General features: G+C 46.2%; 1 protein-coding gene across 1 annotated transcript in view; it reads right to left on the bottom strand.

Annotated features, from left to right (window-relative positions):
- The window catches only part of adgrb1a (adhesion G protein-coupled receptor B1a), a gene marked incomplete at its 5' end in the record, with an annotated part of 84815 nt that overhangs the window by 42052 nt on the left and 28915 nt on the right, over positions 1–13848 (bottom strand). Inside the window, 11 exons of the mRNA XM_083762177.1 lie at positions 607–715; positions 1792–1860; positions 2431–2625; positions 3294–3400; positions 3528–3629; positions 4100–4264; positions 4803–4967; positions 7717–7896; positions 8655–8819; positions 9859–9963; positions 12705–12863. Coding sequence (XP_083618303.1) covers positions 607–715; positions 1792–1860; positions 2431–2625; positions 3294–3400; positions 3528–3629; positions 4100–4264; positions 4803–4967; positions 7717–7896; positions 8655–8819; positions 9859–9963; positions 12705–12863 — 1521 coding nt within the window. The remainder of the gene's footprint in view (positions 1–606; positions 716–1791; positions 1861–2430; positions 2626–3293; positions 3401–3527; positions 3630–4099; positions 4265–4802; positions 4968–7716; positions 7897–8654; positions 8820–9858; positions 9964–12704; positions 12864–13848) is intronic.

Genomic DNA, 13848 nt, shown 5'->3' with positions numbered 1-13848 from the left:
CACTCTAATCGCACTCTAAAAAGTCCATAGGCGTCCAGTGTTTAAAGGGCACCTCTTGTGGCAACATGTGGCCCCGGTTCTCACACAAGTGATGCAGCCGACGGGACTCGGAATGTGGATTGAACCTCCCACAAGACTTAGAAACGTGTGTGTGTGTGTGTGTGTGTGTGTGTGTGTGTGTGTGTGTGTGTGTGTGTGTGTGTGTGTGTGTGTGTGTGTGTGTGTGTGTGTGTGTGTGTGTGTGTGTGTGTGTGTGTGTGTGTGCGTGCGCGTGTGTGTGTGCGTGTGTGAGGTAATATTTGGCTTAACGTTGCTGTCTCAAGATAGATATTGGGAGATAAATATAGCATGGTATACACTATACAGGATCAGTTTTAAGTTGGAAGTCCCATGCGGCGGGCCGGGCACTTCTCCAATAATCCAGCATTTATCTCCTGCCAGTGTCGATGTTCTGTGTGTCTCTGAGCAGATTTTAAGAAAATAGCTAGTTGCAGTATTGCACTGGAAAAACAACAATAACAATAGTATATGTTGCCGTTGTTGTGTATATCGGGAGAATAGTTTGTGTGCATGGACATCCCTGCTGACTGAGGGGTAATGGCTGACCTAAGTTCTCTGTGACCTCGTACAGGTCCTGGAAGTCCTTCATCCTCAGGCCGATGACATCTACGAAGTCTTCGACCAGACGGAACAGCTCCTTGATGTTGGGCCCCAGCTGAGTGACAGAGATACAGGGAGAGAGTACATAGAGACGGTTCACAGTCAAACAGAGAGTGGGAGGGAGACAGACAGACGGAGAGTTGGCAAGAGAAGGATAGAGACACAGACGGGGAATAAGACGGGATGAACAGACAGAGCCAGAAATAGACAAAGACAAAGACGGCGAACAGGAGAGAGAGCGAGATAGAGAGACAGAGAAGGAGAGGTAGAAAATGATTAATTATTCACTTTGGCCAGACCAAACACACATACATCAGTGAGCATGCACAAGTTCTTTCATCTTTTCTGGCAAATACAGAATGGGACAACTGTCCCATGCTTCATGGTTGATCCATTTCCGATATGTCACACTGCTGTGGGGCTTTGTCTTCCATTCCAAGTCGTCAAATGGCAGACATTATCGCTTGCTTTTTGCACATCCTCCTAGTATCACTCCTTTAAAGGAAATAACTGTTCACCATGTTTACAGCGCTCCACAGGCAATCTGTCCGGAGGAAACCTCATAACTCCATTTTTGAGGTTTTTGATTTCTTTCCATAAATCAGTGCTATTGAACACCCTTTACGTCTGTCTGTGTGTTGTTTCGAAAATATTGAACCAATGGAAAGTAGTAAAAAATGCATTGGACAAAACCTCTTAACTCCATTGGACCATCAAACTGTCTTCTAAAACAACTCCACCACCTCTCTCCTTCTCATGCAAGTAATTGACAATATCTAAAGTCACAACACCAACTTTTATGAGGCAGTATTGCATTGTTTAAAAAATATAAGGTTTTCTTAATTTCCTTAAAAATATATATTTGTAATTTCCTGAAATATTTACATTTTGGAGTTATGAGGTTTCCTCCGGACAGCAACGTCATGTTGTGTGTGTGTGTGTGTGTGTGCGTGCGTGTCTTGTGTGTGTCTTAGCTCAGTCAAGTATCAATTTATCTTGTTGAGTGTTTGTCGTGCTCTTCAAGTGGAGGAGCGTGTAGTAACTAATTACTACTTCACAGATGTTCCCACTTCCCAGCTCCAGATCCAAAAGTCCAATTATGTACGAACAATTTAATTTTGTAACACTAACCAGCTGTGCTTCCTCCCATCTCTCCCTATTCTCCTCCATCAGCAGGTTACTGACGGATTGGACAAAATTCTGTAAGGAAAACACGCACGCACACACGCACGCACGCACGCACGCACACACGCACACACACACACACACACACACACACACACACACACACACACGTCACACACGTCACACACACACACACACACACACACACAGATGCCAGAGCCACTTGATGATAATTGATAGCAGTCATCCTGGAGTCAACACGCAACAATTGCTAAATTTCAACACACTGCTCATTAAAATAAATGTTTCCTTGTTAAAGCCGTAAGTCTTATGTCCTACGCAGGATTCAAGTTAAAATACTATTGAAGTCATGAGCTAGCTGCAGGCAGTACGCTATACTCCACACCAAAATGTCTCCATGGAAGGGTAACCTCTAACCTGCAGATGCACTAGTTCTATTAACATAGTGGCTAAAATAAAATTTTAATCAATAAAATACGTTTTGACATCTTTACGCTACAGTAATAATTTGGATAATTGATGTAATCCCTGCATTATTTTTCCACTGTAAAGCTATACATAGCTGCTCCAACAGGCTAGCTTGTATACTGTACAGTACAGTAGCTGGCCCTTCATCCCACTCACCTTCATGTCTGTGGTGCTGGGGCTGTAGTAGGCCCTCCTAAAGATCTCCGTCATGTTCTTCAGTACGTCCACTATAGCCAGGAGGTCTCCACTGTAGCTGGTCCCGTCACTGGACGTCTCCCTCAGTTTGGTCATCACCTCGGAAACTCCGTCTCCCACAAGGCCACGCTGCGCCTTCGACAGGTGCTCCCGCGTCTGCGGCGGAGAAAGCAGGTTCCGTCATCCAATTAGTTACAATACAGTATGATCAGTTTGGCTGCAAATTGGCTTTTGGACGGTGATAGAATCTTTTCTTACAATACTGTGAAGAGCGATTCCCAACCTGTGGGCCGGTGCCCACTGGCGGGCCGTGAGGATATTGAAAGTTGGCCCAATAGATAATTGGCAACAACAAGATACGATAATATAACATTAATATAATATTATGGTAGTCTTTCTTTAAAACCTAGGGGGAAAAATGATTTTTCATTGTGATACTTATGAATAGGAAATGATGCTACATTCATTCCATTGATCCACCAGAACACAATCGATTAATTTATCATTAAAATAAAAATGAAAATGACCGCAGCCCACCGTTCTGACCACTTGGTCAGAATGGCCCACGTTCCCAACCTTTTACTGATCCAGAACATAATGAGTTGGATTAACCAGAGATAAATTACACATTTTTAGTCTTCTAATCTGCTGTACAACAGCAGGCCTTTTTATTATTATTATTATTATTATTATTATTATTATTTGTTTATCTTGCTGGGCCAGGGGATGGCTCCATAAAATCAGCAACAAATCTACTTTACATACAAAATAACGATACATTTTCACAGATTTCATTAACGTGATAATGACACACACATGCTCACCAGAGTTTGTATGCTGCGGTAATCGTTGGAGATGCATTTCATATAGGTGGGGTTCTCCCAGTAGGCGATGCCCTCGTCATCCAGGGAGCAGCGGCGCAAAATGAGCCCTGAAATGCAGAGAGGTCACATGATGCAACATGCTGCTCTCTACACACAGAAACTAAGCAATTACAAGGTTTCTGCTCAACCGCAGCGATATGGCAGAGCATGGATCACTGAGGGGTATAAGCTCACCCATAGCGTTGGGGGGGCAGCGCACTGCCGCAGTGTCACCGGCAGGAGTCATCTTCCACACCACATTGGAGAAGTTGTCCTCCCCGCAAATCTCATGAGGTTCTGCAGCATGAGATATAAGGTCATACAAGTCGTTTTTAAACTTGAGAATATAATAGCGAAGACGACCTCGCAGTTGCAAACACTTTTTTTTGTTCTTCATTTATTTATTCAGTTTGATTTGATTAATATTATCGTTTTCTGTCCCCGATGCAATGTGGTGGAGCAGGATGGGCGCTGGATCAGGGCCCACTAGAAAGTCTTCAAAGCGTTTGCGAGCCACACTTAAAAATGGAGTGCTGTGATTATTTCCCCCCTAAAACATGATCATCGGTTACTATGTGATTATACTAGGAGGAAAAGGTGTACAGAAAGTGTTCAAATTAAGTTTTTATGTGGCCACGCCCATCAGTTAATTTAGTATACCCTGTTTTGAGTTACCCACCTGAACTTAAGCCTCACCCACAGCTGTGGATGATCGAGGCAATCGCTGTTACATAGAAACATGAATGTGTTTCTTCCCATTCACTGACCTGGACATCTCTTTTCGTTGCAGCTTCGGACCTCCTCTGGATCCCCGGGACAGACCTGACCGCCAAAGAACGGCCCAAAGCACACCCTCTGTCTCTGCTGTGTGCCCCCGCCACATGTTTTTGTACAGACCACCCATGGCGTCCAAGGCTGCCACTTGCCTTCCACTGACACACACACGCATACACACATACGCACGCACGCACGCACGCACGCACGCACGCACAAACACACACACACACACACACACACACGCACACACACACACACACACACACACACACACACACACTAACACACACACACACACACACACACACACACACACACACACACACACACACACACACACACACACACACACGCATGACTTTTAAAACGATATATTTTATATAGCCTATAGTGCTTGGTGGGAACGAGTGATTTTAATAGGACTAAATGGACCCTTAGTTCTATGGACTATGGGCCCTATAACAAGTCCATTTGGTTCTATTTATAAACTCTGAGTTAAATGAACAATTTACTGTGTACATTGTAAAACACTGTAAATTTTATGTCTATTTTCCTTCCTTTTTTTTACAAGAGTAAAGATGACACTGGCATAACACTGGTGTAATGGCATTTTATACATTAAACTCCCCTCCCTCTCTCTCTCTCTCTCTCTCTCTCTCTCTCCTCTATTGCGGTCACTCCTGTCAAGCGTACCGGGACAGTCTCCGAGGAAGCAGTCGACCGTCTCCTCCCAGGGCCCGTTACACTCCTCCCCTCCATAGGAGGGCCCGTTGCACTCCCGTGTTCTCTTCATGGTGCCGTTGGCGCAGGACGCCGAGCACGAGCTCCAGCTGGACCACAGGTTCCACACGCCGTCCACTGTGAGAGGCCACGAAGAGGAAGTCAACATCAAAGTCTTTATTACCCGGGGAAACTATATAGACTGGAGGGCTCGGAAAGTCTCTCGGTTTGCTCAAGAATAAAAAATAAAAATAAAAAGTCAGCAGCACTGACTGGAAAAAAAGTTGAATTAAAGAAGCATTCAGTGATTTGGAAAAAACCCCGGTCCGCTCCCGGAAACAAGATGTGCAGTGGGGGGACACGCGACCAAGGACCCCCAAAATGATGTACCATTTGGATGCCGACCCCCAACTCAAATCTTGTTCCAGGGACCCCCAGAAGAAGATTTGAGTTGAAAATGTTCACTTTGCCCAGGCCGTAGCGTAACGGTCTGGGCACCGGACTGGTGATCCAGTCGCGGTGTGCCGCGGGTTCGACTCCCGGACCCGACACGGCCTTTACCGCATGTCATCCCCCCATCTCTCTCCCGTTTCCTGTCAGCCTACTGTCTGTCCCTTAAAAAATCAATAAAGGCGTAAGCCGCAAAAAAATATCTTAAAAAAAAAAAAAATGTTCACTTTAAAAAAATGTATCTATATTCAAAGATTTGCACAAAAAAAATCTACAAGATCTACAAGCTCATAGCGTGGCACGAAATGACACAGTATGAGCTAACGTAGATCTGCTATTTCTTTAACAGCCAAAGTACACTTTGAGAACTAATGTGTTGTATTAAAGCTTTTTGTGCCACTATGCCACGCATAGTGACACAAAAAGCTTTCATCAAAGTTTGGCTGTGGGGCTAATCCACCTTTTTATTGAAATGCTTTTCAACCTTTTTGCCAACATGTAGTGCCTTGGATGTTTGTTTCTTATAAGACTGTATTCATCCTGGAGTGAAAAATGTGATTGATGTCAAAGACCAAAAGAAGAACAGCAGGGAGAAATAGAGGCTTCAACCAAACTTGTCTTCCTGGGGTGAATAGAAGATCTAAGTGAATGTGAAAAACGGTTCATCGTTGTGGCACGGAAAGCAGGAGCTTCAGTAACAATAGCTTGTACTACAGTGATGGGGTCCGGGAGTGTTATTCTTTACTTTAGTTGTTTATTTGGCTGGATAATGTACAGACTAGTGTACATTAATGAACACAAAAACATGATTATGAATCACATGCACATGATTAGGTGTACAGTAGATTACCTGATTTAGAATAGGGCTAATTTCATTCCGTATATACAGGGCTTCACACAACGTTTTTGGTCTAGTACTCAGAGGAGCACCTGGAGGAGTTACTTGGTGCTCCTAAAATGCGGCGACCCGTCTCGCCGGATGGATAAAAGAGGGATGCATGAATAACTTATAGCAAAACGATATTTATTGGATAAGTGGGGACTGGGGAGTCAATGGGGAGTATTGCAACTCTAGATTCATCATTCATTATTAAAAAAAATCCAGAGTTGCAAATTGCAGCTATAGCCTATATAAGTCAAAACATTAAAACATGGAAATACAAACATAACAATAAAAAAATACATAAATAACAATTCACTTTCTCTATGCAGGCCTTTTTAAGTGAACATAATAGTAAACCCACTTATTGAGAATACAGTGTAGACATTGCACAACTGTATGCATTTGACTTTGTAATGAGGGGTTTATGCACTGCGACCCTACTATAACATCCCTCTCTCGATGTAGTTGGTGATGGACTCTCAGTCACTTGAGTAAAAGTTGCTCGGGGTGCCTTTCAACCACAATTTTCAAACCTATTCACCGTTTCTTTCCCCAGAATGATCAGAATGCAGATGTCGCTTTAGTCACAGTTTCTATTGAAACAATAGAAATTGGTTCTCAAAGCGGGGTTTGGGGACCTTCAGGGGTCCTTGGAGGGGTTAGAGGGGGTCCCCCACCAGTTAACGTGGCTATTGTAAAATAGCAAATATACAAGCTCACAGCCAGTTACTTGTGCTGTGCTTGTACATCTGCAATTTTTATAACATAAAAATAAATCCCTCTGGGGACACTGTGGGTGCTGGGGGTGTGTTCTCTCCTTTGCGCCATCAGTGCCTGATGGAGGGGAAAGGAACTGGTTGAAATAACGTGTAACTTCGGGGGAGGAAACTCCCCCCTGTCAGGTGAACAGAAGCGGCTTGGACTCCTCATGCATTGAAGGAAGCATGAGGTCAGTCCGTTGCTCTCCCCAGGTTGGCAGAGGGAGTGTAGCGCCCAAGATTAGGCTATATTAGATAATTGACACTGGGTGAAAAACAAAATGGGTTACAAAAGACATGGGATAAAAATGTAAAAGAATAAAAGTATTGGAGAAGGTTGATTTGTTTTTAATACATCTTCTCTTCTGGGGCTCCCTCCCTGCCACAAAAAAACATTTCAGATGGGGGTCCGAGGCCAAACAAAATACAAATATATACGGTAGTCTATATCAATTTGAGAACCACTGCACTAGACTGTTTAACTGAAGCTCTTAATTGCCATCTGCACCCCTATAATGAAACCGTCCTCCATCACTTACTGCACAAATTATTTTCCTCTTGCACATTGATCCATATTCGAGGTCAACCGAGCCTGCTTAGCATTTCTATACACCCCACCGATCACAATGCAATGTCAATTTCTCAACTGTATCGTGCAGTACAACTATATATACTATGTATGGTTTTCCCCCCACTCGTATATTCCGGTTTTTCCATTATGGAGAGTTTATTGCTCCCCTGTCCTGTTCAGCAAGGAGATAGCATTGCTTCTATGAGCAAGGAGTGTGTTCCTTACCTGGGCAGACGGCGATGTTACAGAACTTGGTCTGCTTCTCGGGCCCCAAGCACGGGTCCCCCCCGAACTGAGGGGGCTTGCAGGAGCGCGTGCGGTCCCTGTAACCCCGGCCACAGGTCGACGAGCACAAGCTCCAGGGTGACCATTCGTCCCAAGCACCGTGCACTGCAATCAGAGCGGCTAGGGTATGATTTATAGAGGGAAAGACGCCCACAACTCACACATCACACACACATACACACACACACACACACACACACACACACACACACACACACATGCAGAGCGAAAACTCCACAGTGCTAGCATACATGACCAGATAATCACCATACAAACCTACTGAGACAGAGGATCATGTTCTCAGCGATCATTTACTGTGTCGAGGTTTTACAGGGATCATCGGTGTCAATCCAGTCCTGCGATAGTGTTTTCTATCTGTGAGGTGCTATAGTCGTCTCCCTACCTCCCTACCTGCCATGACTGCCTGCCGGCCTGAATGCAGAAGGAGCCTAGCTGAGCACATTGTGAAGTCTGGTCATTATATTCAGGGCTCCTCCTGATCTGTAGTCAACGCCCTCTCTGTACGCTGGGGGCTTAGGGGCTTAATATACCTCAATGCACACACTGTGTCACGCACTAAAGAAATAGCAGATCTACAAGTTCACAAGCTTGACAGAATTGTTATTTTTATTGCGCGACGCTGTTGCACAACTAAGCATAAACGTGTCTTCAGGGCGTGGGACTGCAGATCAGTTCAGAGGCCAGGCAGACGGTGGAAGTGCAAAGACCCCGAGGGGGAGCAGCCAGGGGGTCTTTGCATGGGTGAGGCAATGGGCCAAAGAGAGGGCCGGACAAGAGCAGGTCTATAGGCTGGGAACCGGCAGAACGGGGGCCCGCGGGGGGTGGGGAGGGAGGGGAGCTCGGCCGGACGGGCTTACCTGGACAGACAGCAGAGTTGTTGCAGGGCCTCTGCTCTCGTAGCGGGCCACTGCACTGGGTACTGTAGGACGAGGAGACACAGAAACGTGTGCGACTCTGCCAGCCCTCCCCACAGGTGGCCGAGCACACGCTCCACGCCGACCACTCCTCGCCCGAGGCTGAGTCTACTGGGGAGGATGGGTGGAAGGATGGGAGGGGAGGAAGGAAGGAAGGGGAGGAGGAGAGGGAGGGAGGGAGGAAGGAGGAGGAGGAAGAGGAGAGGGCCGAAACTAATTAGCATGCGGGACGAAGCCTCCTTGGGGCCAAAACAACGGAAAGGGTTGTGGCATGGCGAAAAAGGGGGGAGATTCTGTGCTGCCATTCGTTCTCTGATTTTAGAAGAGGGAGAGGGTGGGGTGAGGGTTGGGGGTGTGTGTGGAAGGGGGGGTTGGGGTGGGAGCACGGTGATTCCATATCCTCATGCATTGACTTCCTGGTTGGAAGCGAATGCCGCTGACTCGTGAGGATATGTCAATCGTGTCTCTCTCTCTCCGACTGCCATGATTGCCCATGCATTCGAGTATAGAAACCTAGTAGGTTGAGCTGATCAATAGGGTTAAGGTTTTGGGCGGTCATGGCTGTCCATTGGGGGGTGGGGGTGGGGATGGGGTGGGGGTGGCGGTGTGTTGCGGGAAGAGGGGCACTGAACAGGGCGTGAGGAACCGATCCGCTAATTGTTACCCATGAGGCGTTCTCAAAGAGGAGGGGAGGACTCCATTTGACACCGCGTGTAAAACAGACAGGGCACAATCTCAGGGACGTCACACATATTTCACCATGTTCGCTCAGGGTCCATGTTGGAATCAGTCCATTGCGGCCGTGGCACCGCACCGTTTTGGGAGATTTTGATGGATGTGTCACACAGGGCTATACTGGAAAGCCTGATTTGTGTATAAGTGCGGTGGTGCACCAAAAATAGAGGATCTTCAAATTCACAACGCTTTGATCAGCTATTCTCGGTGCACAACCAAGTATAAACCATGCATGAGTGTATGGTCAAAAGTGGAGATACTCTGTGTGTGTGTGTGTGTGTGTGTGTGTGTGTGTGTGTGTGTGTGTGTGTGTGTGCGCGCGCGCGAGCGAGCGTGCGTGTGTGTAGTGGGCACCCAAGCTGCCGTAAGTGACTGATGCATGATGGGATCCCTCTGCGTCCCGTTGTCTTACCTGTCTGTGAGGTCTGCTGTCCGCCACGCGTCTTGTCTATGTCATCGCGCTTGCGGCCATCCACCGAGCGAAGCGATTGGCTGCGAGAGAGATGACGACCTTTGCCTAAAGGGGTGGGGCAAGGCCAGGAGGGGGGAGGGGTTAGAACCGTACAGCTGGTGACGGGTGAGGTGGGTTTATAGATCCGGGGAAACAAGCGCGACGTGACGGGTCACCCAGAACAGCATCAGCCAAACTTGGGACTTTTTTGTTTTGTTTTTGTCTGTGTGCGTGCGTGTGCGTGCGCGTGTGTGTGTGTGTGTGTGTGTGTGTGTGTGTGTGTGTGTGTGTGTGTGTGTGTGTGTGTGTGTGCGCGTGTCGGTGTTGGTGGGTGTGTGTTGCAGTGTATTCATCTGTGCTTTCAACACAAACCTACTGATGCTTATCTGAGTTGGCTGTAGTGGCAACTGATCAACAAGAGTAAAAAATTATAATACAATTAACATTTGACTTTGAGGACAATTTGACGTTTGGGGCATTTTTCAGGCAGAACAGCGGCTCGTGCTGCTTCTACACAACAGAACACACAGAGCTGATCAAATCAATGATATAAACTCTGCAGCTGGTGGTTCTGCAGTCAATGTTATTAATGTAGCTTTTAATTTAAGAGCACTCCTCAGACGTTGGCCTTTTTTGTTGTTCTGCCACTTTGTGGGAGCAACGTTGCGGTGTCTGCATACATGGTGTGAGGCGCGTGGCATGCCATGACTCCACTTCGGCTTCATCGATCAAAGTCCCCTTTCCAACATGCACTCCTTTAAGTCAACGCATTGACTTATAGATGAGTGAGACACCGAGTGGATGAGAGAAGTCACACAATCCGTGGAAAAGGAAACACAAAGAGGTAAGAAATGATGAATAAATAAACACGCACGCACGCACGCACGCGCACGCACGCACGCACGCACGCACACACATACACACACACACACACACACACACACACACACACACACACACACACACACACTTAAAAGCATAGCATAACGTTGCCCTGTATTTACACAGCAAAACAATCATTTAATCAATCATTTCCAGCTTCAATGCATTCACTTCAGTTATCAGCCCCAGTAGTGTGGTGTTTTCTTGGGGTTTTTTACCGGTATAGAAGCACATCATTTTGGGGGTTTTGCTGTGTGTGTTGGTATAGACGGCTTTCCAGCTAACAAAACAAATCGTGAAAACACCAAAATACAACGAGGGCAATGTACTCCTGCAGGTAAACACCATCACACTACTCGTCTAGTGGCTGATCTACGGTTCCAATGCTATGAATGCACTGAAACGCATGAAATCATGTTTAATCACATCATTGAATGGTCTCAGTAGCCGTCTACTGACCTACCAAGATCTCAGTTGCTGCATTCTGTGCGTCGATCCCGGCTATACTGTTTTGATCACGGCTATACTGTTTTGATCACGGCTATACTGTTTTGATCACAGCTATACTGTTTTGACCGTGACGGAGTGAACTTACTGCCATCGAAGCGAGTGGCGTACCTACAATAAGGCGAGGACAGGCCGCCGCCTGTCCAAATCCATTTCTGACTGGCCAAAATCCATATACTGAGAAAAAATCACACCCGTGTGAACTGAGTGGTGCAACTCCCCACCTCTCTCTCTCTCTCTCTCTCTCTCTCTCGTTAGCAGGCAACAGTGCAGCACTATCCCTCTCTCTGTTTCTGGCACAACAGCACCCCTACTGGTCATATACTGGTGCTCATGAACCAACACATAGGCACATAGGTGAACACGGACATTGCTGTTCCTTGGAGTGGTTGCACCACTCAAAAAGAGAGGACACACACCAGACCTGAGAACTATTATTGGGCAGCTGATTGGCCGGAGGGCATAGAGTGCGACCTTCAATCACCCATTGGAATGCAAATGCATGCCTTTCAGCCTTTGTAGCGCACTCGTCTGGCGGGTAAATCTCTTTTAGTGCTTCTGATTGTGCACGGGGGACGACGACGACGACGACAACACATCTTGCCTGCCCGACATGTAATTCCTGGAAACGCCTCTGCTTATACGTGGCTGCTTATACGTGACTGAGGTGAGGGTTAGATTTAGTGTTAGGTGATCAACGCACAGAATGCAGCTACTGAGATCTTGGTAGGTCAGTATAGACGGCTATTGAGACCATTCAATGATCTGATTAAACATGATTTAGTCACTTTCAGTGCATTGATAGCATTCAAACTGGGTGGGCTGATGACGGCTGGTGTAATGATATACTATATATTTTTTATCGTTTTGTTATGTTAACCAAAGGGCAAAGTTAGACATACGCCTTTAAATAGTTGTAAGTAAACACATACAAAATAGGCAAAGTTGAGCACACGAACAGACACGCACAGCACACGACTCAGAGAGTGCACAAATGCTTTTAAAAAATGTGGTTGCATTTGTGCACTCTATAGACTTAATTACATATATGAACACTGAGGATTTTAATCTAGCTCTAATCGTAAATTCAATAAGGAGGATCTCTGTCCCACACTTTTGGGATGCTTCACAAACATTTCACTTTTATTCAACAGCTTGAAATGTCTACCCATTCATGCTAATCTGCAGTCAGCCAATCAGGCAAATGGACTTTAAATATCACTGCCTCTGACCCCTGTCATTCTCTTTTCAGCCAGCATGCAACAGGCAACCCTCCATCCTGTCTCAAATGTCTAGAGTTGAGAAGGAAGGAAGACTCCATGGGGACGTTCTCCCTATTATAATGGAGTCTAATTGCTAAAATACTATCTTGGTCTGCAACCACTCCTCTTATTGAACTGTGCATGCTGGCGGCTCACCCGTGCAGGCTTGGGCGTTGCAGGGGCGTCCCTCCTCCAGCACGCCCTCACACAGGTACGCCTCCTCCGAAGGTGAGCGGCAGGTGCGCGTTCGCGTCTGGACTCCGCCTCCGCACTCGCTGCTGCATTCATCCCACTGGCCCCACCCACTCCACCCACCTGTGGCAGGAGACAGATACACACGTTCAGTGGTGGCAGTATAGGCTACTAGTGTGGTGAACGTATCAATTCTGCAATGTAGAAATACTGTTATAATAATAATAATATATACCCAAAGTCGCTTTACAGAACAGAAGTAAAAACAATTTTTATTAGAAAACTAGTTAAAAGGTTAAAAGGAGTCAAGTATCAAAGAGTCAAAGTATAGACAGGAGTGTATACTTTGATTCAAGCACTGCATGCCTGCATGGCCACGAGTATTGTTGTAAGCAACACTGCAACACATTAAAGACGCAATCCTCCATCCCTTTCAGTGTGCTTTAAGCCAGAATACTAATGAAAACAAAGACATCAAGCACTGAATAATGTAAACAAACGTGTGCAATCCCTCCCCTTCCCCTACCAATGCCATCCCTCCCCTATTAAAACAGAGACGTGAGTCCACATCAGAGGGCTTTTCTTTTCTTTTTTGTAAACTCGCCACGCACGGCTTTTAAAAACAGAGGCGTGATGGATGCCGATGTCATCCATGAAAATCCCTGTCCAGCCATTTGGGCTTTAATGTGCTACCATTACGATGGGAGGTGATATGAATGGGGGGGGGGGGTTATCTCCCCTCCTCGCTCGCTGTGTGTCCTATGTGTGTGCTCATGAAAGTTTAATGGCACAGACAGATGCCTTTCAGGCCCCGCGGGCAACAACAAATATGTATTAATCTGCATGAATAGAACATGAAGCTTGGCCGACATCCACACACACACATTTTTAATTACTCCACGAATCAATTTTCTTCATGGTGGGCGGGAAGCAGTCAAAAAGAAGGGATACACATATCATCTCTGTCGGGTGGAAACCTCATATGTCCAAAACTGTTACTTTTCAGGATTCAAATTTTGAAATTCCAAAAGTAGAAGATCGGCAAGATCGAAACGTGATGCTACGCGCCGCGTTTCAAGCTTGTAGATCGGCTACTTTTGATGCTCTT

This window comes from Protomyctophum parallelum (genome assembly GCF_964188405.1).
Source record: "Protomyctophum parallelum genome assembly, chromosome: 3".
Lineage (NCBI taxonomy): Eukaryota > Metazoa > Chordata > Actinopteri > Myctophiformes > Myctophidae > Protomyctophum > Protomyctophum parallelum.
This window is presented reverse-complemented; position numbering and strand designations above follow the sequence as displayed.